The 22,042-nt window shown below is 58.9% G+C and overlaps 2 protein-coding genes and 1 non-coding gene across 8 annotated transcripts; 1 reads left to right on the forward strand and 2 right to left on the reverse strand.

The window, feature by feature from the left end:
- Positions 1 to 50: 50 nt before the first annotated feature.
- On the reverse strand, positions 51 to 10,403 carry PLEKHG2 (pleckstrin homology and RhoGEF domain containing G2). Of its 6 annotated transcripts, none has more exons than XM_045532037.1 (19): positions 9,540 to 10,403; positions 8,757 to 8,885; positions 7,658 to 7,926; positions 7,480 to 7,580; positions 6,631 to 6,697; positions 6,455 to 6,501; positions 6,057 to 6,207; positions 5,582 to 5,719; positions 5,157 to 5,357; positions 4,640 to 4,732; positions 4,463 to 4,549; positions 4,045 to 4,078; positions 3,852 to 3,953; positions 3,705 to 3,752; positions 3,587 to 3,625; positions 3,421 to 3,437; positions 3,113 to 3,289; positions 2,077 to 2,992; positions 51 to 2,000 (listed from the first exon to the last, which is right to left on the reverse strand). In XM_045532037.1, the coding sequence occupies exons 2-19, from the start codon at positions 8,863 to 8,865 to the stop codon at positions 496 to 498; spliced, it is 4,101 nt and encodes a 1,366-aa protein (XP_045387993.1). In that variant the 5' UTR covers positions 8,866 to 8,885; positions 9,540 to 10,403; the 3' UTR covers positions 51 to 495. The 6 variants fall into 6 exon arrangements, with proteins under 6 accessions (XP_045387993.1, XP_045387991.1, XP_045387995.1 ...); XM_045532035.1 differs by having other exon boundaries at positions 7,658 to 7,929; positions 9,540 to 10,402; XM_045532039.1 differs by having other exon boundaries at positions 7,658 to 7,815; positions 9,540 to 10,401.
- Positions 10,404 to 10,689: 286 nt separating this feature from the next.
- Positions 10,690 to 10,782, forward strand: TRNAI-UAU. The gene is given in 2 exon segments: positions 10,690 to 10,727; positions 10,747 to 10,782. It is a non-coding gene; the product is annotated as a tRNA-Ile (tRNA).
- A 3,325-nt stretch (positions 10,783 to 14,107) lies between these two features.
- ZFP36 (ZFP36 ring finger protein) lies at positions 14,108 to 16,673 on the reverse strand. The gene is made up of 2 exons (XM_045532041.1): positions 16,569 to 16,673; positions 14,108 to 15,780 (listed from the first exon to the last, which is right to left on the reverse strand). Exons 1-2 carry the CDS (start codon positions 16,608 to 16,610, stop codon positions 14,833 to 14,835), a joined length of 990 nt encoding a protein of 329 aa, XP_045387997.1. The 5' UTR covers positions 16,611 to 16,673; the 3' UTR covers positions 14,108 to 14,832.
- Between the last annotated feature and the right edge of the window lie 5,369 nt (positions 16,674 to 22,042).

Genomic DNA, 22,042 nt, shown 5'->3' on the forward strand with positions numbered 1-22,042 from the left:
GGGTGAGATGAATGGGTGGGACACACGAACTGCATGAATTGCTAAGGCCGTGAATTTCTAGGGCTTTACTTTGCTTTCCTGGATGGACATCAATCCCGCAGTTCATAAAACCCATGAAATCATATACCAAATTGTACAAATTGTAGTGAGTCCACTTTCTTATCATTCTTAAAGGAGTTTGAGATTCTCAGATTTCCAGAACCACTGATTTGTTGTGTCAGACCTTCCCATTCCTTGTCTTGTCATCTCCCACCACCACCTCCAGAATGGAAAACACACGTAATTCCACAATATGAATGAATAAGATCTTGACATCCCTTCCCCACCCCTGTTGTATCAAGGCAAAAAGGGCCATTCACCAAGGCAGATCCCAGGAGTGGAAAGGCCGCGGCAACTTTTAGACCTGTGTTCGGTGTCTGGACGTCTGAGTGAAGGTCTGAGGATCTGTGGCATCCGGCTTGAGTCCTTGCTTTCTGGGAAGCCTCATGTCCCCACTCATGTGTGGAATGGGGCATCAGGAGCCCCCTGGGCCCTGCGAAGGCCCACAGATTCCTGAGTGGGGGCCAAGAGAGCAGGGTGGTTCAACCTGACCTGGGCTTTCGCTGGCCGCAGCCGCCCACCGCCCCCTACATGGATGCTGACTGTGGTGGCATAGCTGAGCCGCCTGGCTGGGGGTGGCGGGGGCTGGGGTTGGGGCGGTGGCGAAGGTGCCCGTGACGTGGGGGCAGAGGAGGACCAGGGGCCCCGGGAGGCCTCTCCCCCAGGCCCCTGCCGCCGAGCCAGGCTCTGGCTGATGTACGAAGCTGCCAGGTATCTTGAGAGGGCAGCTGCATTGGGGCCGAGGAGCTGGCGGCTGGGGGGTGGGGGGCTATGGGGTGGGGTCAAATCTGAAGACTCTGACCTGGCGACATGAGAGAACGAGTGGCCTCCTGGTTTGGACAAAACCACAGTGGTCTGAACTGGGCTGGGCAACAGGCCCTGAGTCTCTGGAGAGCCTCCTTGCTCAGGTAAAGGTGTGGCAGCTGGAACGTGAATGTTTGTGGGGCTCTTCTGCTCCAGCAAAGGTGTGAGTTTTTGGACCTGTACCTGTGAGAGGCTTTGTTCCTGAAGCAAAAGGGCAACAGCTGGACTCTGGGTGTCTGGGAGGCCTTGTGGTGGGGGCAAAGGTGTGACAGGTGGAGCCTGAATGTCTGGGAGGTCTTGGGATGAAGACAGTGGGGCGTTGGCTGGGATCTGATGGTCAAGGTGGCTTCCGTGTGCAGGCAAAGGTGAGGTACCGTGAACCTGAATGTCTGGGAGGTCACATGGCAAGGGCAGGGGGGCACTGGCTGGGACCTGATGGTGCAGGCTGCTTCCATCCATTAGCAGAGGGCTGACGGCTTGACCGCAGAGGGCGGCTGGGCCCTCAACATCCCTGGAAACTCCTTGCTCAATTACTGGGATGCTGGTTGTGCTCTGGCTGTCCAGGTGGCCTTCTTGCTCGGGCACAGGAGTAGCGGCTGAAACCATGACATCAGAACAACTCTGCATGGGCAAAGCTGGGGTGGCTGGAACTTGGCTGTCCACGTGGTGTCCTGGCTCAGTCAAGAAGGTGGTAGGTGGAACCTGTATATCCACGTGGCTTCCACACTCAGGCAAAGGGGGGGTAGCTGAAACTTGGATTTCCAAGTGTCCCTGATCAGGCAAAGTTGTACTAGCTGGACCCCTGACGTCTGTGGGGCCTTCCTGCTTGGGCAAGGGTGTGGTGGCTGCAGCCTGGATATCCTGGAGGCCTCCGTGCTCAGGCAAAGGAGTGGTAGCTGGAACGCGGATGCCCAGATGGTCCTGCTCAGGCAAATCTGAAACATTCAGACCCTGGCCATCCAGGCGGCCTCCCTGCTTAGACAAAGGTGTGGCAGCTTGAACCCGGGCAGCAGGGACCAGAGGGACAGATTCCTGAGCACAGGTCAGCGGGAAGGCCAGCTCACATACCAGCACGTGTCCAAAGGCAGGCAGGGGCCCTGTATACAAAAAGATCAAGTCAGGACTGATGCCCCAGCTTGGGCCACCCCTGCCGACCACATACCCAGACCTCACCTGGCTCAGCCTGCTCCTGGGGCAGGCAGGGGGAGGGCTGGGGTTGGGCCAGAACCCGTGGCCGGCGGCGGGGGGCGTTGGCTGATGCCCGTGTCTCTGCCCGCTGCATCTGCTGGATCCGCTCGCTGTAAAGCCGGGCCAACTCTCGCACCCGGGACGCTGCCCTCTCTGAACTCGGGGCTCCTGCCTTCCCACTCCTGCTGTCTCCACCTAGATCTGAATCCTCCAGGATCAGCAGTGGCTCTGGGAAGCCTGGCCGGGCCAGCTGCCCCTGCTCCAGTGCCTGCCAGGCGCTCCGGATTTCTGAGCAAGAGCGGAACTCCAGCTCATCTGGAAATCCCTGATGTCGGCTGCCATCCTCGGGCTGGAAATCTGGGAATGACGCGCCTTCCTCATCCTCCTCCTGCCCTGCCCTGCTTCCTAGTGGAGGCTCTCCCAGTTTTCCAGGATCGCTTCCAGGGAACAGTTCTCTCCTGGAGGCTAGAACCTCAGCTGGCTCCTGCAGAGGCCCCTGGAGCCAGGCGTCACAGGGGAGGGCAGGAGAGCTGGAAAGACTGGGAACGTCCGGGACACTAGGTATGGCTGGAAGGCAGGGCATTTCAAAAACACTGGAAATGTCTGAGAGACTAGGAAGGCGGGGAACTTCGGGAATTTCAGAATGGCCAGGAATTTCAGGGAGGTTGGGTACATCAGGAATTTTGGTAAGGCCGGGAATGTTGGGAATTTCAGCTGCATTCGAACTTTCCAGCCCCTCTAGGACGTGGAGTGGGGAAGGCCCCCGTTCATCCATCTCCAGCTCTTCCTCCTCCTCCTCTTCTGAAGAGTCCCGGCTGGGCAGGGCTTGGAATGTGAGGGTTTCACTGTCGCCCGGCACCTGGGAGTCTCCTGGGAACTTGGGAATGTCGCGGGCGGATGGCTGCAGTGGGCACAGGGAAAGAGACCAAAGATTGCAGGCTGGGCTGACCCACCTGGGCCCTGGTCTGTGTCTCCCCAAGCTCAGGGCTCCAAGGGCACCATGATGGGATGCCCAGCTCACCTCTGGATCCCGAAGGCCTCTCTGGTTGAGCAGTTCCAGAATTTCTTCAGTGATTGAGGTCCCAGAAGGGTCCAGCGTGGGGGGCCCGGTATCCTCTAGCTCCTCGGGGGGTCCGGACACTGGAACTGGCAGCTGAGGTTCTGCGGGGGAGTAGAGCTCCCCTTCGCTGCCAGCGTGCTGTGAGGGGGGAGAGGGGTGGAGGGCAAGAGCCGAGACGCCTCCCCAGGCAGAGGAATCTGAGCCCCAATCCCTTCTCCGTCAGACCCAGGGGTTCAGGCCCCCTGAGCCTATCTCAGGATATGGCTTACCTTGAATCCAGGCTTGGCTGGGGATGGAGGGATGAGAAAGTGAAAGAGTTAGTGAGACGTAGGGGAACAACAGTTACCCCTTAGAACTGGTGAGCTGCCCCACCCACCCGGGCAGTCCATGGGGACAGACGGCGACGGACCAGGCTGGGCTGGGGCAGTCACTGACCGTTCTGTGGGAACACGGCGTCAGGGTCCTTCACCGGCTCTGGAGGGAGGACACAGTGATGTCAGGAGCCCAGATGCCACCCCGATCCCTTGTTCACCTTTAGGCAGTGAGTACGTACCAGACTGCCTGCGGCCACGGCGACTCACAGAGGGGCCCGGAGAGGGAGCTGCGGGAGAAGCGGGTCAGAGCCCACCAGGAGCCCCACTCCGCCGTCCTGGGGAGCAGGGAGCTGGGGAGCCGGGTCTCAGGGTTCCCCCTCCTTTACCTGTGTTCCTCCGTCCAGGAGTGAAACTTCTAGCATCTCGAGGTCGGGGAGATCCAAGTGGGGGTGTCAGGGGCTCTGGGACAGGTTTACTTTTTGGAGCACCTGAAGGGAGAGTTTTGGGGCTAATAGCCTACTTTTTCTTACAAGTAATTCCTCTACTTCCACATCTTCCCAACCCAAGGCCCCTACTCACAGTGCACGCTGTTTTCAAGGAGAACTTGCTTTGCCTAAAAGAGACGAGGAGGGTTGAGTGGGGCGGGTCTCCGAGCACCACATGGAGGATGCTCCAAGCACAAGGCACTGCCATGAATGGGGTGCTTCTACAGGTCAGAAGAGTTACAAGGCTGATGACACTAGTCCTCACCACAACCCTAGGAGGTAGACACTATTATTTCTGCAGGTGAGAAAACTGAGGCCCAGAGAGGTGAAGTTACTTGCCCAAGGTCACAAAGCAGGATGTGGCAGAGCTGGAGTTCAAACCCAGGAAGCATAACTCTGTACTTCTAGCGATCATGTTACAAGAAAATGCCCCTGCACTCAGTCTTCTAGTACTCTTGGGGGAGAGGTGTCTCTGGCACTCCGAGGGCCCCCGGCTGTGGCAGGAGCTGTACCTTGGCAGGGATGGAGGCGGGGTGGTTCTCGAAGAAGAGGCGCTGGAGACAGTGAATCCACAGTCTCTTCTCTTCTTGGTTCTTGGCCTGGAGGTGGGGTGCGACTGCGGTCAAGGAGCCAGTGTGAGGTCTCAGGGCTGAGGGGAGCCCTGTTGGCCCAGCCCACCCCGTGCTCACCTGGAGCAGGTGCCTGTGCTTGGGAATAGTCAGGTCAGAGACCTTGAACCCTAGAGGGTCTCGAGGATTCTCGCTCACACTGAGGTTGCAGCACTGGATGGGGGGCAGAGAGGGGCGGCACGCCCAGAGCCCTACAGTCAGATACCCTGTAGGTGTATGCGGATCCCCACCCGCTAGGAAAATGTGCCCCGTATGGCAGGTGCCCTTTCCCCCTTTCGACCCCCCAGCCGAGCTTGGCTCTGCTCTCTCCCTTGCCAGGCCCCTCCACACCCTCATGAAGACATTTGCCTGGGGCAAATCCAGGTTCCCCCGTTGCAGGCCTCACTCCATCACTATCTCTGCATCCCGCTGGCTTCGTCTCTCCTTAATAAGCCATGTTCCCATTCTTGAACTCAAGAAAACGTGGCCCTTTTAAGCCAGCTTATCCCCCAGCCCACCCCTTTAGGCATGCAGGTATAGGTACATGGAATGTATTTCGAGGGTAATATTCTGGCCTCACCCCCATCCGCAAACTCACAAAGATGTGGCCTTTGTAGGTGTATTCTGGCCCCCGGCGCTTGGCCACAAGCAGCATCCGCGAGAACAGGAAGAGAAGCCGCTCACCCCCTCGGAGCCGGGGGCCACCCCCTCCACCACCTCGGAATGCGCCCTCCAGCACCAGCTCCCCGAAAGCACTGAGCTCCGGGCCAGTCCAGCCGCCCAGCCGCCGCTGCACTTCCTGCCAGACCCCGCCAGGCGCACAGGGCACAGAGACACGTGTGGGTAGGCGGCATACGCGCACACACACACACACACACACACACACACACACACACACACACACACACACACGCCAAAACAGGGGGGTCAGCAACAGGGCGCGCTGTCCGAGCCAACCCTCCCGGGCTTCCTCTGAAGCACTGACACCCACCCCGTCCAGCCCCCAGCCCACCCTGGAGCCACCTGGAGGCGTGCAGCGTGCTCCTGCTTGCGCTTCATGTCATTGATGTACCAGGCAACCGCTGTCATGGACACAATAGCTTCCTCCACCATCTCGCGACCCCCACTGCCTGGGCCCTCCGCCCAGTGCTTCCCTAGTTCCTGCCAGGCAGCCGCCAGGCACACAGGGAGGGGAGGAAAAACAGAAAAAGGAGAAAGAGCATGAAAAGTGACAGCAGCCAGAGAGAAACAGAAAGGTAGAGGCAGAGATGGAGAAAGAGACAGAAGGTGGGCTCAGCTGGGGCCAGGCCCTGCTGCCAGCAAGACCCTCCCGGTTTCTAGGGACCAGAGTGCACGGGTGCACGGTCTGGCCCCGAGAGTCAGAGGAGGCCTGCTCACGCCTTCCCAACTCTGGGGGTCCACGCCCAGACATACCAACAGGTGGTCGGTGGACAGGACCCTGCCCCTCCCCAGCCAGGCGCCCAGGGCCACAGCTGACCTGCAGCAGCAGATGGTACTTGAGGATGCGCTGAACAGGTTTCAGCAGGAAGCTCTGCAGCGGCAGCGAGTGGTGAAGCTGGGCCTGGCGCTCCTGCAGCCACAGGGCTGCTGGTGGAGACAGCGACAGCTCCCGGAGGAGGGCCAGGGAGCTGGAGGCACAGCACAGGTCAGCGGGGGCTGGCAGCTCTAGTGGGCAGGGCTTGAGGGGGTCAGGGAGTGGCCAGGGTTTGGGAACAGTCAGGGCCTGGCAGGGGTGAGGGGCAGTTAGGGAGAGGTCAGTTACTGTCATGGCCTGGCACGGATTGGAGCTGGATGGGTCGGGGGTGGAGGGAGGTTGGCTGGCACATCAGCTTGTGGGCACGGCCTGGGGCCCAGCAGGGGCTCCCCACCCCTCACCTCGGGTAGTTCATGCAGTACAATGTGTAGATGTCAAAATCCTCGCTCTGTGGGTGATACGGGTGTCAGGGAGACCCCGGGTCCCAGCTGCCCACGACCCGCCTCCAGCCTAGCCTGGGCCTGCTCTCCCCTCCCCAGGCCCCAGCCCAGACCAAGGGCCCTGCCCCTCGCCTCACCCTCTGCACGAAGCACTCGGCAATCCCTCCGGCACCGCTGCTGCCCTCCAAGTCCTCCAGCAGCTCGCTACAGGGAGAGGGCAAGGGTGAGGACCCACCCCACCTTGGTGATCCTGCTGTGGGAGGACTCCAGGAGGCAGATACCCCAACGGTCCGCTGGGGCTGGGGGTGTGGTGGCTGTCAGGATCTAAGGGGATGTCATGTCCTGAGGAAGGGTCCACTAATGGCTACATGGGCAATCATAACCTGCTTAGACTTTGACCTTGAACAGTATCACACTCCTCAACCTGAAATCCAGTCACAGCTGCTGTGAGCCTAGGGGTGTCATGTCATGACCCAGAGAGGGGAGGGAGGTGCTGTGATCCCCGGAGCTATGATGACCTTAAGATCTGCTGTGATCCTGAGATCTCGTTGATCCTTGGACCCTCCTTACTAGAGGGACCAACCATCCCGGTTTGTCAGGGACCGAGCAGTTCCCCAGGATGACAGACTTTCAATGCTAAAACTGGGAAAGGTCCTGGCAAATCGGGACTTAGGTGGTCACACAAATGCTCACATTGTCATGAGTTTTGGGCCCCACATGACTCTTAGATTCATTGTGAGCCCAGACCTGACAGTATTGAGACCTCATCCCGATGCCTGGACCCTGTCCCCATACTGGGCCTCAGCCGGGGCCTCTGACTCCTGTCTCCTCCACCACTCAGGTCCTCACTCCCGACCAGGATCCCTGCCCAACATCATGACACCCCACGTACCAGCTTGGACAGGGCACTATGGGGCTCCAGGGTTTGAGTTAGAACACAGTTCTCTCCACCAGCCAGTGCCCCGCCTGTCCCACCTGCCCCTGACCTGCTGAACTCGTAGATGTCCTCGATGTTGGCGAACAGCGTGCCCACCTGCTCCACGCTCAGCCCCAGGACCCCGCCATCCAGCAGAGGGCCTAGGTAGTCCTGTGGAGATGACTGGGGTTACAGCGGCCCGAGGGGCTGGCGCGGGTCCCCCCTGCCCTCAGGTGCTTGCCCCTCACCTCCACGATGCTGCGGAGGTCCCGGACATAGGCCCGCTCTGTCTCCACGATCTCTCGGGCCACGCGCTCCAGCCTTGAGAGTTTTGCTGAAGCAGGGAGCCCCACAGGTGACAGATGCAGGCGGATAGGGGGCCCCGGGAGGGGCTCTGGCCTGGAGGCTGAGCAGGCTGGGGTAGGCCCTGGGGCTGGGTCTCCCTCAGAGCCCACAGTGCTCAGAGATGTGGAGCTCCCAGAACCTCGAGGGGAGGCCATGGCGGGGGCTGCAGGGGCTGCTGGGGTGTGGAACAGGAGGTGGGGGGGAGTGTCTCTCTAAGTGTCACCTCCCACAGCCCTTCATGCACTTTGCCCCCACACCCATACACACCTGGTCAACAGCTTTCTCGTGGGCCTCTTCACCCCTCCCCACTGCCCTGCCTTAGTCCAGTCTCGCCCTCTCCCATCATGGTCCTCTCTGCACTTCTGGCCTCAGTCCCTCTAATCCACCTCCATGTATCAGCCAGAAAGACCTTCATTAATTTGACCATCTGATCCTGCCACTCCCATGAGTATAACCCCTTCACGTCCTCAGGATAAAGTCTAAACTCTTTAGATCCACAGGGCCCTGTGCAACGTGGCCACTACAGATCTCTCCAGTAAGCTCTCTTGCCATGCCACACCTCTTCTTACAGTCCCTGTTCCAGTCACACTCAGCTTCCTCAGTTACTTAAACATGCAGCCTTTCCTAGCCTCAGGGCCTTTGCACATACTGCTCCTTGCATATGGAATACTCTTCCCTGTCTTTTGCCTAACTCTTTCCTCCTAATCTTCCAATTCTCAGTTTAAATGTTCCCAGCTCCAGGAAGCCCTGACTTCCCAGACTGGGCTCTCACAGCCACCCTTGGGCTTTCCCCACCACAGTCCTGTCACTTCCCTGGGCTTCCCCCCTCTGGCCTGTCACTGATGGGGCATGGGTCCGCCTCCCCACCTGACTCGGAGCTTTGTGCCCATAGGGCTGGGGTGGTCCTGGTCCCACTGTCCTGGGCCAGCCACAGAAGGCTGCTGTGTCTAGAGTGAATAAGGAACAAGGGCCCCACAGGCTCCGCCCGCGTCCCACGCTCACCTGTCCGAGTCTCACACTCAGTTGCACAGTCACACGCTTCACCTCTGCGGCCACACCCCAGGCTGGGGCTAGGTTTGGACCGGCTCAGAGCACGGGCTCCCTCAGGCATGGCTGAGCGGCGCAGCAGCCCTGCAGAAAGACCCGCTGCTTGGAGATCAGGACCCCATAAGCTTCCCTGCCGCCCAAGCTCTCAGGCTGGGGGCTGGGAGTCAGGAGCGCAGTCTAAATCCAGGGAGGAGTCCCTGGGAGTAACTAATGGGGGAGGCACAGGCAAAGTGACAGAAAGAGCGAGACCAGGAGAGGAAACGTAGAGAAAAAGATGGAAAGGTTGAGACAAAGAAGAGTGAAGACAGCAGAGTCGCAGAAGCTACGAGCCCCGTCTGTCTGGGGCGCCGGCTCAGGATCCTGGGAATGCTCGGGCTCCGGCAGGAGCGGAGGGCGAGGGGCAGGGCTGGGAAAAGCCGTGGGCGGGAGGCCGCGGGGTCCCAGGGGAGGGCGGAGGCTGGGGGACCGGATGCCAGGGTCCTGCAGACGGCTCCCTCCCCCGCCAGGGACTGCGCGCCGGGGCGCTGGCCCTGAGCCCTCGATCCCACTCCAGCCAGTCCCCCCGCGCCCCGATCGCCGGCCCCACAGCCACAGCCTCCCCAGCGCCTCCCCGCACCCCTCCAGTCCCCAACTCCCGCCGGCGCTCGGGCTCGGCCCCCGCCGGCACGCCCCCTCATTGTTCAGCAGCGGCGCCGCCCCCTCCCCCAGGCCGCCGGGGCCCCTCGCCTCCCCCCTCACCTCCCGGGGAGCCTCCGGCCCGGGCCGCGGCAGCCGGCTTCCTATTCGACCCGAACGCGGTCCCTGGGGAGTGCGGAGCCCAGACTCAGGGGCGTGAACTTCGGGCTTTCAGGCTCCAGGAACCAGAATCCGGGTCTTCCGGAGAGTGGGGTCCAGCAGTCCGAATCTCTTGGTGTTCTCAATAGGGAATTCTAGGAGCCTCGACTCTGGAGGCTAAGATGGGGGCGCTGGGGACCCAAATTCCTGAGTCCTCTAGGTAGGGCCGCGGTGGTGGTAGGCGGATCCTCGAGTTTCCTCAACTCTAGGAGCAGGGATTAAATCACCGCCGGGGGGTCCCAAATTCCTGCGTCCGCTTGAAGTGGTCGACGCTGCAGCCCGACTGGTCGGAGCGCTAGCGGTTTGGCTCTCAAGTTCCTCCAACCTGGCGGTCTTGGGATCGGATTTCTCGGAAGCCCTGGAGGGAATCTTTGGTCCTGGATCCTGACTTCGTCCCACCGGGGTGCGGGACGGTCGGCCTCCAGGGTCCCGCTAGGCTCAAGTCCCGGACTCCCGGGCGCTCCAGGAGGGGGCGCTGGGCACTTGGATATCTGAAGTCCTCTAAACTGGGCGCAGGGGCCTGGATTTCGGGGTCTCTCAAGACGCGATGCAGAAATTCTGGGCGCCCGGGTCCGAGATTTTGGACCCCTCGGACTCCTGGATGGGTGGCATGGGGCTCCGGTGACGCCGGCGGCGGCACCACATCTGGGGCTGGAGAGTTCGGTCCAGCTGTGGGGCGGGGGGCGGTCGCCCGGGGCTTCCCCTCCCCCCGGCCGCTCGGGCTCACATCCTGTTCCCGCCTGTGGGGGGGAGGGGCCACCTTCCGGCCGGCCCGCCAGCGAAGGGTTAAGACCCCTCTTCCCCTGATTCTGAATATTCATGAGGAGGCGAGTCCCCAGGCAGGCTACTCCCTCACATTCCAAGCGCCTCGCTGACTTTTCCCTTTTACAGCAAGGGCCTGCGAGGCGTGAGAAGTAGGAACTCTTCATGCGCTTTCTCTTATTGGTCAACCCAAAGATTTGTATTTGCATGTGTAATGTAGGGCGGAACCTTCCAGTGAGGTCACGTGGTTCTGAATGACTGAAGTAATCTGCGGCGCGCGGGTGCGGCCGGAGCTCCAGTGGCGCAATCGGTTAGCGCGCGGTACTTATATGACAGTGCGAGCGGAGCAATGCCGAGGTTGTGAGTTCGATCCTCACCTGGAGCACTTTTAGTTCTCACCAGATTTTATAAATTTATACGTCTTATAAAGCAAAATATCTACATCACTTGCAGTGAGTGGTTCCCCATCCTTTTGTCACCAAGGACTGGTTTCATGGAAAACAATCTTTCCGGGGAGGGTGGGGGTGGGAAGGGGAGGCGTAGCTCCGGCGGTGATGCGAGCGATTGGGAGCGGTTGTAAATACAGATGAAGCTTCGCTCCTTCGCCCATTGCTCACCTTCTGCAGTGCGGCCCCCTCCCCCCGCTTCCGAAGTTTCATGGAAGACAATTTTCCCACCGACTGAGAGGTGTGACGGCGGCGGAGCTCTGCGGCCCGGGGGTTGGGGAGCGCAGACTTAGAGGAATGAACATTTCCACCTTCTGAATTTTCAGGCTGGAAAGACTCTTAGGGCTTTGGGACGGTTGGTCGGATATTCTGTATTGTGGGAAGATGCTGTTTCCGTCCTAGCCGCCAGGGGGTGGTATCGCCTCTTATTAGATGCCTTGGGCATTGAATGGAGTCTGCAAATCTCAGTTCAAGACTTCTGTAGAGACGTTTCTGTCCGGCAAATGGTATATATAGTGAGTGCCTTTTTGTTTTCCTGTCTTGGAGTTTTCAAACCTCTGTTGAAAACCAAAACTACTTTTCCTCTCTGTTTCTGAATCGACATTTTTTTTTCATCAAGTATTGAATACTATATGCCTGGCTCCTTGTAGGTGTGCCTAACACATTGGTGACTAAGTAGACCCTTGCCCCTAGGACTAGACATTCTAGTGGGGAGGCAGATTGTTATGAACATAAGAATTAAGTACACTGTGTTAGGTAAATAAATGTCATGGGAAAAGGAAAGCAAGGAGGATGGGGGACTAGGAGATGGGGTGTAGTTTGCAATAGTAGTGGTCAAGGACAGTCTCACTGAGAAGGCAACATTTGAGCAGAGACCTGAAGGAGTAGAGTGAGCCACAAGGACCCCAGGGGGAGTGTTCTAGGCAGAGGCAACAGCTAGTGCAAAGGCCCTGTGGCTGAAGCATGCCAGACTAGACTTGTTGGTGGAGCAGTTTGGAAGCCAGTATAACTAGGGCAGAGGGGGAGGGTAGGAGCCAGGAGCCAGACTGCCTGAACTGTGAACTGTGGAGAGGATTTAGGACTTTGACTTTTATGTGAACTGACTCAGGTCTCCTAACAGGTTTCCTTTGATTGTCCCGTGTGTGTGGGTATGGGGAAAGAGACCGAGGGCAGAGGCAGGAGCAGAGACTGGGGGAGTGGGGGACAGCTGCTATGAAGGTACAAGTGGGATAGGTCCAGGGTGAGCATCAAGGGGGAAGAGGACTGGAGGGTAGGCTCTAGATCTATTTATATTTTATTTTTAAGACATGGGGTCTTGCTCTGTCACCCAGGCTAATGTGTCGATCACAACTCACTTCTGCCTCGAACTGTAGTGCTCCATCATCCTCCCACTCAGCCTTCCTAGTAGCTAGGACTACAGGCAGGTGCCACCGCACCGTTATTTTTTTTAGACATGGAAGGTGTCTCGCTATGTTGCCCAGGCTGGTTTCAAACTCCTGGCTTCAGGGGATCCTCCCACCTCTCCCCTCCTGCCTCCTGCCTCTCGAGCCAGTAGATATTTTAAGGGTAGATCAGACAGGATTGCTGTTGGCTGGGGTGTGGGTTTGAGAGAGGAGTCAAAGGGACTCCCACGTATGTGGCCTGAGCACTGGTAGCTGGTGGTAGGTGTCATTTTCTGACATGAGAGTTTTTTTCGTTTTGTTTTGTTTTTTTTGAAAGGGCAGAGAATGTGTTTGGCTGAAAGAAGGACCAGAGATATCTCTCTCTTCTAGTTCTTTCAGTGTTCAAGTCTGTTTCTGCAAACGTCTCTGCATTGCTTGCTCTTGCTCTCTGCCTCTCCAAACCCTTCGGGTCTCTGGATTTCTAGCTCCTTCTCTCTCCTAACCCTTTCCTACATTTCAGGGCCTGAACCCTTTCCCACAAGGGAGGCTGTTTCCAGGAAGAGGAGACCAAAGGTCTAAGTACTCCAGTGGGCAGGACGAGAGGGCCACGGAGGCAGGAGAGAGCAAGGGAGGTTTGAGGAGGGGAAAAGGGGAGAGAGGAGGAAGAGGAGGGGTTGGGGAGGGGAAGGGGACAATGGGGAGTGAGAGGGCAGGGAAAGAGTGGAGGAGAGAAGAGAAGGAGGAGAGGAAGGATAAGGGACAAGAGGAAGAGGAGGCTGGAAGGCAGGGGGAGAGGAGGAAAGGGGTAGGGGTCGAGCTGGAGGGGGGAGAGAACAGAAGGCGGGGGGAGGGCAGGAGGGTGCAGAGAGGAGGAAGTGAGAGGGAGGAGTAGGCGGGGTGAGGGTGGAGAAAGGAGGAGAGGAGGGGAAGTTGGGGGCAGGGGGAGGAGGGGAGAGGGAAGAGGGGTCGAGGGAGGAGGCCGGCGGGGGGGCGGGGCGCGGGCGCTGACGCAGGGCGGCTTCCGGGCGCGGGCTCCCCCCAGCCGGGGGCGGCGCCCCAGGCCTCTTGCCTTGTATGGTCCGAGGCGGCGGCTCCCCCTCCGCCCGTCTGGACGCGCGGCCGCGACCCGCTCCCCGGTCTCGCGAAGCCGACCCCTGGCCGACTGCCTGGGGCCTGGGGCTCCCGGCGTTCGGAGGTGCCCAGATCCGGGAATTTCGAACTTCTAGAGTCCCAACAGGCTACGACGCTGTCATTCCGAGGTCCCAGAACGGCAGTCGTCTGCAATTCTGAGCGTCTCCATTCTAAATCGCCTGGAGACGATTCTGAGATCCCAAAGTGTTGAGATTCTAGAATCTGGAGACTTTAAAGCCTCTTTCCCCAACATTCCAAAAAAGTCTAAATTCCCCCAGCTCAAGTCCTGAAAGGCCGCATTCAGCGACCCCAGGGTGCCCGGTTGGCGACCTGTCCCCACCCCGCCCCCTGCAGCGCCGGCTGCCCCCGCCCGCCCGGGCTCGCGCCCCGGCACATTCCGTCCTCCCCGCTCGGCCCCTCCCGCCGGCCTCGGCCCCGTGGGGACGGAAACATCCCGTCCCCGCCCGCGCCCGCGAGCTGGGTCAGGGAGCCCGAGACGGGACGCGAGGGCCGCGCCCCCGACGCCCGGGAACTCGCTCTCCCCGGTTCCTACCCGGCGACCTCACCTGGCCCCGCCCTCGCAGGTGATCGGCCGGGCCCGGTGACGTCACTTCCTGCCAGGTAAGCGCCGCAGGGCGGCGAGGCTCTGGGAGGGTATGAGGAGGAATCGGTTGACTTCAAAAAAAGCCACACCATCATCCTTCCCCTCTCTTCTCACAGCCTCTAGCTGGAGGAAAAGCCAGGATTCCAGTTTACACGCAGATTTCTTTTATTTAAAAATTCCAAAAAAGCCACAAAAATAAACATTTAAGGTAACAATATATATTACTTAATATATTATTATTATAGTATACTTACAATAATTATGCCATCGTTTCCAACATTACAAAAAAGAGGAAGTAAAATACAAGGGAAGCAGACAACCCAATATATATAAATACTATAAAATCTTATTAGAATAAATAAAGTCATAAATAAAGGGCCCGTTGATTTGGAGGAGGGGTTTGGCAATGGCTTTGGCTACTTGCTTTTGGAGGGAAATATGAGCACCAGGATTCCCCCTCAGGGGAGGTTCCAGTCACCACCAGGCACTAGAACCTCAAGTCTAGAAAAAGTTGGGAGGGGGCAGAGAGGGCCTATTATTCACAGCACGTCTAAGATCCCAGGAGACAGATTTGGGTAGGGGAGAGATGGGAAGGGAGGGCTCACTGCCCCCCTCAAATATGCTACATTTTTTTTTTTTAAAAAGAACCCCAGAAAATACTCCATCCCCCAACACCATGAACACTGAGCTTGCACACTGAGGACCTGCCCCAGCGTGGGGTCAGGGGGAATAGGTTAATGCATTTTGGAAGGGGGGACTACTTAATTAAGAGTTCCCCCGGTCCCCACAGCCCTGGGGCCCATGTGGAGCCCAGGGCACAAAAGAAGTGGCTCCCCTAAAGATCCAGCTGATCTGCACTGGGCAGGCACTTGTCACTCAGAAACCGAGATGCGATTGAAGATGGGGAGTCTCCGGGGGACTGCAGGTGCAGGTGGCTGGGGTGGCCCAAAAACCCCTGCCTCAAAGACAGGCGAGTCAGATCCCCCCAGGCTGCTGCCGCTGCTGGCATATTCATCGGGGTCAGATCCCAGGGACTGTGTAGAGGGGCTCCGAGCCAGGCCACCCAAGGGCCCCCAGATGCTGATAGGAGTGGCCCTTCGGCAGGAGGGACAACAGGCTGGGGTGGGGTCTCTTCGTGCCACAGGGGTCCCAGGGGCAGCAGAGAAGGCAGAGGGTGAAAGTGGAAGCTCCCCAGGTGGTGGTGGGGAGCTGGAGGGCGAGAAGGACAGGGAAGAGCCTGCCAGGCCGGTTGGTGGTGGCGAGGTTCGGCGGCCTGAGGGCAGGCCAGAGAAGCTGATGCTCTGGCGAAGCACATGGGGTTGGCCCGGGGCGGCCAGGTCCTCGCTGGGGTTGTGGATGAAGTGGCAGCGTGAGCCATAGGGGCAGCGGCCCTGGAGGTAGAACTTGTGGCAGAGTTCCGTCTTGTACTTCGGGTGGCGATTGGCCTGGCGCAGCTCACCCAGGCCATGGGCAAACTGGCACTTGGCCCCGTAGCGGCAGCGCCCGCTCTCTGAGAAGGTCCGACATAGCTCAGTCTTGTAGCGGGAGGAAGCCGTGGGGGTCGCGGTAGGTGAGGTGGGCGAGGGCGACAGCTCGGAGCCCGAGCGGGGAGCCAGAGGTGCGAAGCCAGGAGGTGGGGGCACCCAGCTACAGCTGCGGCCCTCCACCAGGCTGGTGGAGCGGCCAGGCAGGCGGGAGGTGACCCCAGACGGGCTGGAGTCCGATGAGCTCAGGCTCCAGAGTCCCGAGGGGCCCCAGCCTGAGCTGGACTCAGTCCCTCCGTGGTCGGATGGCATGTCAGGACTCAGCGACAGGAGACTCTGTAGAAACAGGGGTCGGTTAGGACACCCGAAAATACAGGGCAACACCCCGCCCCAGCTGCGGGCCACTTCAAGAGCTTGCCGGTCCAGTTTGTGGGTTCCCGGTCTGTGCCCCGCCCGCCCCGCAGAAACCTCTGGGTTCCGGATCCCCGGATCCCGACTGGGAGGTTCTGAGTTTGTGTACTGAAGCCTGAAGCCTATCCCGAGGGACCCAGGAATCCCGACTCCCCCAACTGGGTCAGGAGAGGGCCCCAAAGTCAGGGCGCACCACTGTGTCCCAATTTTGAGCCTCTGGGCCTCCCCGGATATGACCCGCGCGGCGGGTTCTCCAGTTTCACAACAGGAGGAGCCGGGCAAAGTTGACCCAGGACTCCGAATCTCTTCGGTTTCTGAGTCCCCAGAGAACTACGGGCAGGGAGTGGAGGGACAGAAGTCGGACTCCCCCGCCCTGGGACTTCAGCCCCAGTTACGCCTCCGCGCAAAACCGCGCCCTCAGCAACTACTCGGCGTAAGCCAGGTGCGGGGCCGTTTCCGCCTCCTGACAGCCCGGGTCTGAGAAAAGTCTCCAGCTTTCCATCTTCAGGGGCCGCCGCACCCATGTTTGGGCCAAGATCCAGGAGTGACGAGCTCCATTAATAAACCAGATCGTGACAATTAGGCTGGTCCGAGAAGGGCAGCAGGGGCCCCGGCCGGGTGAGGAGTGAGGCAGGCACCCGGGCCAGAGTTTGCGGTGCTAGAGAGCCAGGGACGCGTGCGGACCCTGGGGCTGCGGGACGGCGGGGACTCACCTCGTAGATGGCAGAGAGATCCATGGCGGCGCGGGTGGCCATGAGGGACTCGGCCGAAACTTGGGAGCGCTGAAACCAGGCTGCGGCTGGCGGCGAGAGCCCGCTTCTTATACGGGCCGGGGGCGGGGGCCGGGGCCGGGGGCGGGGCCAGGAGGGGCGCTTCCCGGACGCGCGCCCCCGGCGCAGCCCGGCGGACCTTGGACCAGTGCCCTTCCGCCCGGCCCCGCGCCAAGTCTCGCCCGGGCTGGGCCCGCGGAGCGCCGCGAACCGGGCGGGGAGTGCGTGGGGTGGTGTGGGGTGTCTGCCCGGTTTTCAGGGCTGGAGACTGAGGCGCGGAGACGGGAACTGGGATGGAGGCGGGGACAGGGCTCTAGGGGCAACTGACGAGGGCAGAGGCCCGAGGGCGTGCGCGTGCGGGACAGACAGACACGGGCCGAGAGAGACTCGCAGAGTGGAAGAGACATGGAGAGATGCAGAGAGAAAGACACAGAGGGAGGGAGAAACACACAGCAGAAGACACGGAGAGGGAGAAATAGGCGAGGAGAGGAGGGGAGGTGGCAGAGACGGTCCCAGAGAGAGAAATTCAGGAGAAGCGGGATTGGGAGGGTCACATAAAGAAACAGAAAAAAAGGAGAAAAATAGAAACAAACACCCACAGAAAGACATAAATCCTCAGGGGCAAAATGCAGAGAGGAGACCAGTAGGCCTTGGAGGGGACTTCTCTGAGACCTGCCTGCCTGCCTGGCGCGATCTCACGCCTAACAGCCCACATCGGGAGACCTGGACCGCCCTCCCTGTCCCCACTCGCAGGGGTTGGGGGGGTCGGTGGGATCTCGGATACCTGGCGATGCTGGAAGGGGGCCTCTCTCGCAGTTCACAGGACCGCTGTCCCCTCACTCTCACGCAGATAATGGCACTTCTGATTTCTTCCTTTGGGCTGGGCATGCTTCTGAGTGCTTCGTATGTATTAATTATTGTGCCCATTTAACACAGGAGGAAACCGAGGTCAAGTTACTCTCCTAGTTCCAGCTAGTGAATGGCAGCGGCTTAATACCGTGGCCTTGAATGATGTTAAGAGGTTTGCCCTCTGAGAAAACTCCAGATCGGAAAGATGGAGTTCTTTTATTATGGTGGAGGGTTGCCTTGATTGAAAGCTGTTTTAAGATGGAAGAAATGGGTCATCCCCAGCTGATGGTTGGATGGTTCTCTTATAATGGGCCGTGCCTTTCTCATACTGGCAAGTCTTTTCTTATCAAAGGGTTGCCCTAAGTGAAAACTCTGGTAAGATCTGGGAAGAAAAGTTATTTTTTAAGGGGGTCTTGGTGAGCTGGCCGCCCTGAGTGAAAATAATTGGGGTAGAAATCAATGCAGTTACAATGGCGCAAAGTTCATTCGTGGACGCGGCGCCTGCGGGCTTGTGTATTCAAGTGGGGAGATTGTGCCAGGTTCCACGCGGACTGGCCTCGTCGAGAGCGGGGGGAATCCCTGGTGCGGCGCTTTCTGGGGCCGAGGGGCCTTCCCGGGCCGGTCCCGTGAGCTGGGCGGGCCGCGGGCGGCCCTGGCACGGTTGCGGCCTCGCGCTCGCCCGTGACTCACTCGCAAGGGGCGGGGGAGGGGGGGCTTCCTGGAAGCCGTGACGAGGAGCTCAGCCCGGACACCCGGGTTCCTATCCTGTAACCAGGGCTCCCGTCTCCTGTAAACAGAGCCTCGAGGGCAACGGGAAGAGGGGGGAAGGAAGGGGACCTGGGACCTGCCTCCTGACCGGACTCCAAATCCTTGTGCCGCCTGTAGAACTAAGGCAGAAAATGGGAGTGGGGGGAACCTTGGGGTCCTCGGAGCTCAGCTCTGGCAGCGATCTTGGAGGAGCGATTCCAGTTTCAATTCCCCGTTGACAGGGAGCATTTCCCATCCCTGAGTCAGGCTGTCCCTCTCCCCTCTCTCATCTGCTGAGTCATCGGCCTGAGAGCCAGGTCGCTTGGGATTGGGCCACTCTCGAAGGGAAGGGGGGGCTGGCGGGTGTTAAGGAGAGACTCCCCCACCAAAAAACCCCACAGCCCTGTGGGACCTAGGAGTCCGGGCCCCCAGCCCCTCCTCCCGCAGACCTGGAGTCGGGCTCTCCCCTCCCCGCCACCCCCAAGCCTCGGGCGTCCTGGCCAGGGGGAAGTTCACGGCCGGACTCCTCCCTGCCGTCCACGCAGCCAGCGGGAAAACCCGCGGCCTCAGCGGCGCTGGGAATCCCCTCTGGAATGACGGTGGGGAAGGGGACGGCCGGGGTCCCCCGCGGCGCGCTGGGGCCGGGTCCTGGGCGGGCGGGGGTAGAGGGAAAGGGGCGGAAACCAGAGAAGCTAAAAATACAGCCAGCACTTCCGGCCTAGGGGGAGGGGAACGGAGAGCAGAGTTTCCAGAAAAACAAGCGGGGACGGGAAACGCGGGGGTGTGAGAGCCGGTGCGAGTGCGCGGGCGAGCCGGGGACCGTGTACTCGCAGCACGTGTGCCCGGGCCGTGTGTGCGCCTGGCGTGATTGCCTGGGCTCGAGCGGGTGTGGCGGCGGGCAGGGCTGGCTGAGTGCGCCTGGGCCTGCGACAGCGGCGGGTGGGCGGGGGCCAGCCTGCTTGCGTACTGCGTGGTGCGAATGGCGCGTGCATGTAGGTGCAAAAGTGTGCGCTTTGGTGTCTAGGGGCGTGAGATCTGGTGAGCCAGGATGTGCAGTTGGGGAAGTAGGTGTGGGCCACAAGTGTGCCCAGTTTCCTGTGAGGGCTGTGTGCATACAGCCCCGCATGACACGGTGTGAGAATAAACGTGTGAAACCACCTGTGTCTATGTGATTGACTCTACCCTGTGTGCGTTAGCCATCTCAGTGCGGGGTGGACACCCAAGTGTAACCGTACTGCAATTGTCTTTGAGGTGGCATTCGTGAGAACATGTGACTTCCACCTGTGTGTAGCTCTGAACCACTGAGATCTGGAGTTATTAAGTGTGTGTAACTGCTGGCAGGTGCCTGGGTGAGGGAATGACAGTGCCCGCTGCTGTGACTGAGGGTCTGTACACACACAACTTCGAAGCTCAGTGTGTCAGCATCCATGTGACTACGCAGCTGTGGCCGCGTGCAAGGCCCCCATGGCTCAGTGTGTGTAGTCCTCAGGTTGTGAATAACGTTCACATTTGTCTGGGCCCTTAGCTGTGGGTGTCTGAGATCGCATGAGAACAGGGTAGGCCAGCCTCTGGATGTGGTTCCTCTGAACCAGTCACAAGGTAGTGAAACTGATGAACTTTGGTTCCTGACGTCTGCAGCCCTTGTGATGGGGAGGGCGGCTGGCCAGATCCCCCTTCCCTGCCACTGTTCTGCACGCCTCTGTGGGCAGAGCAGACATGCGTGCACACACCCTCACCTGAGAAGCTGGGGCTCAGCCTTATCTGTCCCCAGCTGATGAGGCTGCTTGCAATAGTGACATGGGCTGAGGGCAGGGCTGAGTCAGCCGGTGATGGGCAAAGTCTGCTGATGGGGCGAGAGATAGCTGGTTAAGTGGTGGTTAGAGGGTTGTTTGTGTACTCACATGCTTGGGATGTTCCCTTAGAGTCTATGAGACTGTCAAAGGGTCCCTGGGGGGCACTGTGGCTGGTGTGTTATGCTGCTAGTCTCTGCTGGTGTGGGGGAGTATGGTGTGTTTGTGGGTGCCCATGGTCTGTTTTGCGATGGCTGTGAATCTCATGTATACCACCTCCCTGGAGTGTGGCTGTGCACCGGACTATATCATCTCTCCCTGGGCCTAATAATCTAGCAAAGCCAAGTCCTCACCAGGGCCCTCCATGACCTGTCTGGACTTCCTCCCCTATCCCTGCTCCAGGATGGTGGCCCAAGCCTCCTGTTGTTCCATAAATACACCAGCACATTCCTGCCCCAGGGCCTGGGCACTTGCTGCCCCCTCTGCCATGACTTACTCCCTCTCCTTCAAGTCTGCTCTTGTATCACCTTCTCAGTGAGGCCTTCCTTGACCTCTGTCAAAGATTTAAAAATTAAAAAGTCTCGTCATCTACCATTAATACGTGTAACATCTAGTTATAGACCATACTGAATGCTCATGAAACCACTATCCAACATAAAGTCCTCAAACTATTCATGTTTTTCAATAAAGTGACATAATTTGCCATGTGAACATCTTGTATTTGTTGTGTTAGATTTGTTCCTAAGTCCCATTTTGTAAAAATTTATAAATCTCTCTCCACTTTTGATCCCACTTCTCTGCTTTATTTTTCTTCTCGGACCTTCTCAGTCCCTGACGTGCTTTGTTTTACTTTATCACATTTACTGTCCTTCACCAGAGTCCAGGGCTCGGCCCACACAAGGCACCTGTTCAGAGTCTGTTGAATGAAGGCAACTTCCTGGTACACACCTTCCACCCTGGATGTGGCTGTTGAATGTACACCCACCACCCTGCTACCTACTGTGCGTCTCTGTGGTCTGCCTGGGTGTGGTTTGAAGCACTGTGGGACCCTGAATCATGCTGCGATGTCATGCTCCCACCTGTGTGATGTTGTGTTGACACCACCCCATTGGGCCAGCTGTACCTCAGTCTGCTTATGCATGTAACTGAGGACCGACATCGCCACCAGTATGTGGCATGTGCCCCAGGCTGGAAGCCAGTAGGCTCTGCTGGGGAAAGGGTTAGTGGCATTCAGTTGCACGCAAGATAACTGCATCATGTTAGGTGGAGATATGACTTTGTTACACTTATTTGGAAGATTAAATATGGTTAAGGAGATATGCGTGGGTACCCAGTTGACAAGGACTAAATGGTTAGTTTTATGCGACAACTTAAAACTGTATGGGCTACAGTCCTAGTTATTCAAACTGGAACTGTAATCTAGGTGTTGCTGTGAAGGCATTTTGTAGATGTGTTTAAAGTCCATAATCGGTTGACATTAGGTGAGGGAGATCTAGGATAATCTGGGGGGGCTGGGTTGGGGTCTGATTCAATTACATAAATGGGCAAAGCTGAGGCTTCCCTGAAGAAGAAATTCTACCTATGGACAGTGCTTCAACTGCCTTCCTGCCCTGCACACCTTGGCACTTCAAGGAAGGACAGGGGGAAGAATTTCCTGGGACACCTCCCTGCCCCCGCCAGCCATTTTCTAGTTTTCCAGTGTGGAAAGTTGGGCTCCTGGTGAATCGCAGCGGTCTCCATGGGGGGGTTTCCTTGCAGACGTGGGGTCCAGGACAGGAGGCCACAGGACACAGGGACTAGGGTGCAGAGGTGCTGGGTGGGGTAGTTCCCCAACAGGCTGAGTCACTTGAGCCTTTCACACCCCAACAGCTGGGCCAGGGCTGGTAGCTCCGCCCTGCACTTGCCCAGGCTTGAAGGCCATGGCTGAGCTCCCAGGCAAGTGTGGAGTCTGGTGGGGCACTCCCTTCTTGAAGCCCCCTCCCCAGGGCCTGCTTCCCGGAGCTGGGGCTCAGGTGCCTGGGTTCTTCCCCA

The sequence above is a fragment of the Lemur catta genome, chromosome 19, assembly GCF_020740605.2.
Source record: "Lemur catta isolate mLemCat1 chromosome 19, mLemCat1.pri, whole genome shotgun sequence".
In the NCBI taxonomy this organism is placed as follows: domain Eukaryota; kingdom Metazoa; phylum Chordata; class Mammalia; order Primates; family Lemuridae; genus Lemur; species Lemur catta.

Bases quoted from the DNA above. Each gene is read 5' to 3' on its own strand.
- PLEKHG2 (XM_045532035.1), bottom strand. From the start codon at position 8,865: ATGCCTGAGGGAGCCCGTGCTCTGAGCCGGTCCAAACCTAGCCCCAGC. The intron at 2,993-3,112 runs GTGAGCTGGGCA...TGCCCACTGCAG, and splicing joins GAGGCCTTCGGGATCCAGAG to CCATCCGCCCGCGACATTCC. The intron at 2,001-2,076 runs GTGAGGTCTGGG...TTTTGTATACAG, and splicing joins CCAGGAGCAGGCTGAGCCAG to GGCCCCTGCCTGCCTTTGGA.
- ZFP36 (XM_045532041.1), bottom strand. From the start codon at position 16,610: ATGGCCACCCGCGCCGCCATGGATCTCTCTGCCATCTACGAG. The intron at 15,781-16,568 runs GTGAGTCCCCGC...CTGTTTCTACAG, and splicing joins ATCTCTCTGCCATCTACGAG to AGTCTCCTGTCGCTGAGTCC.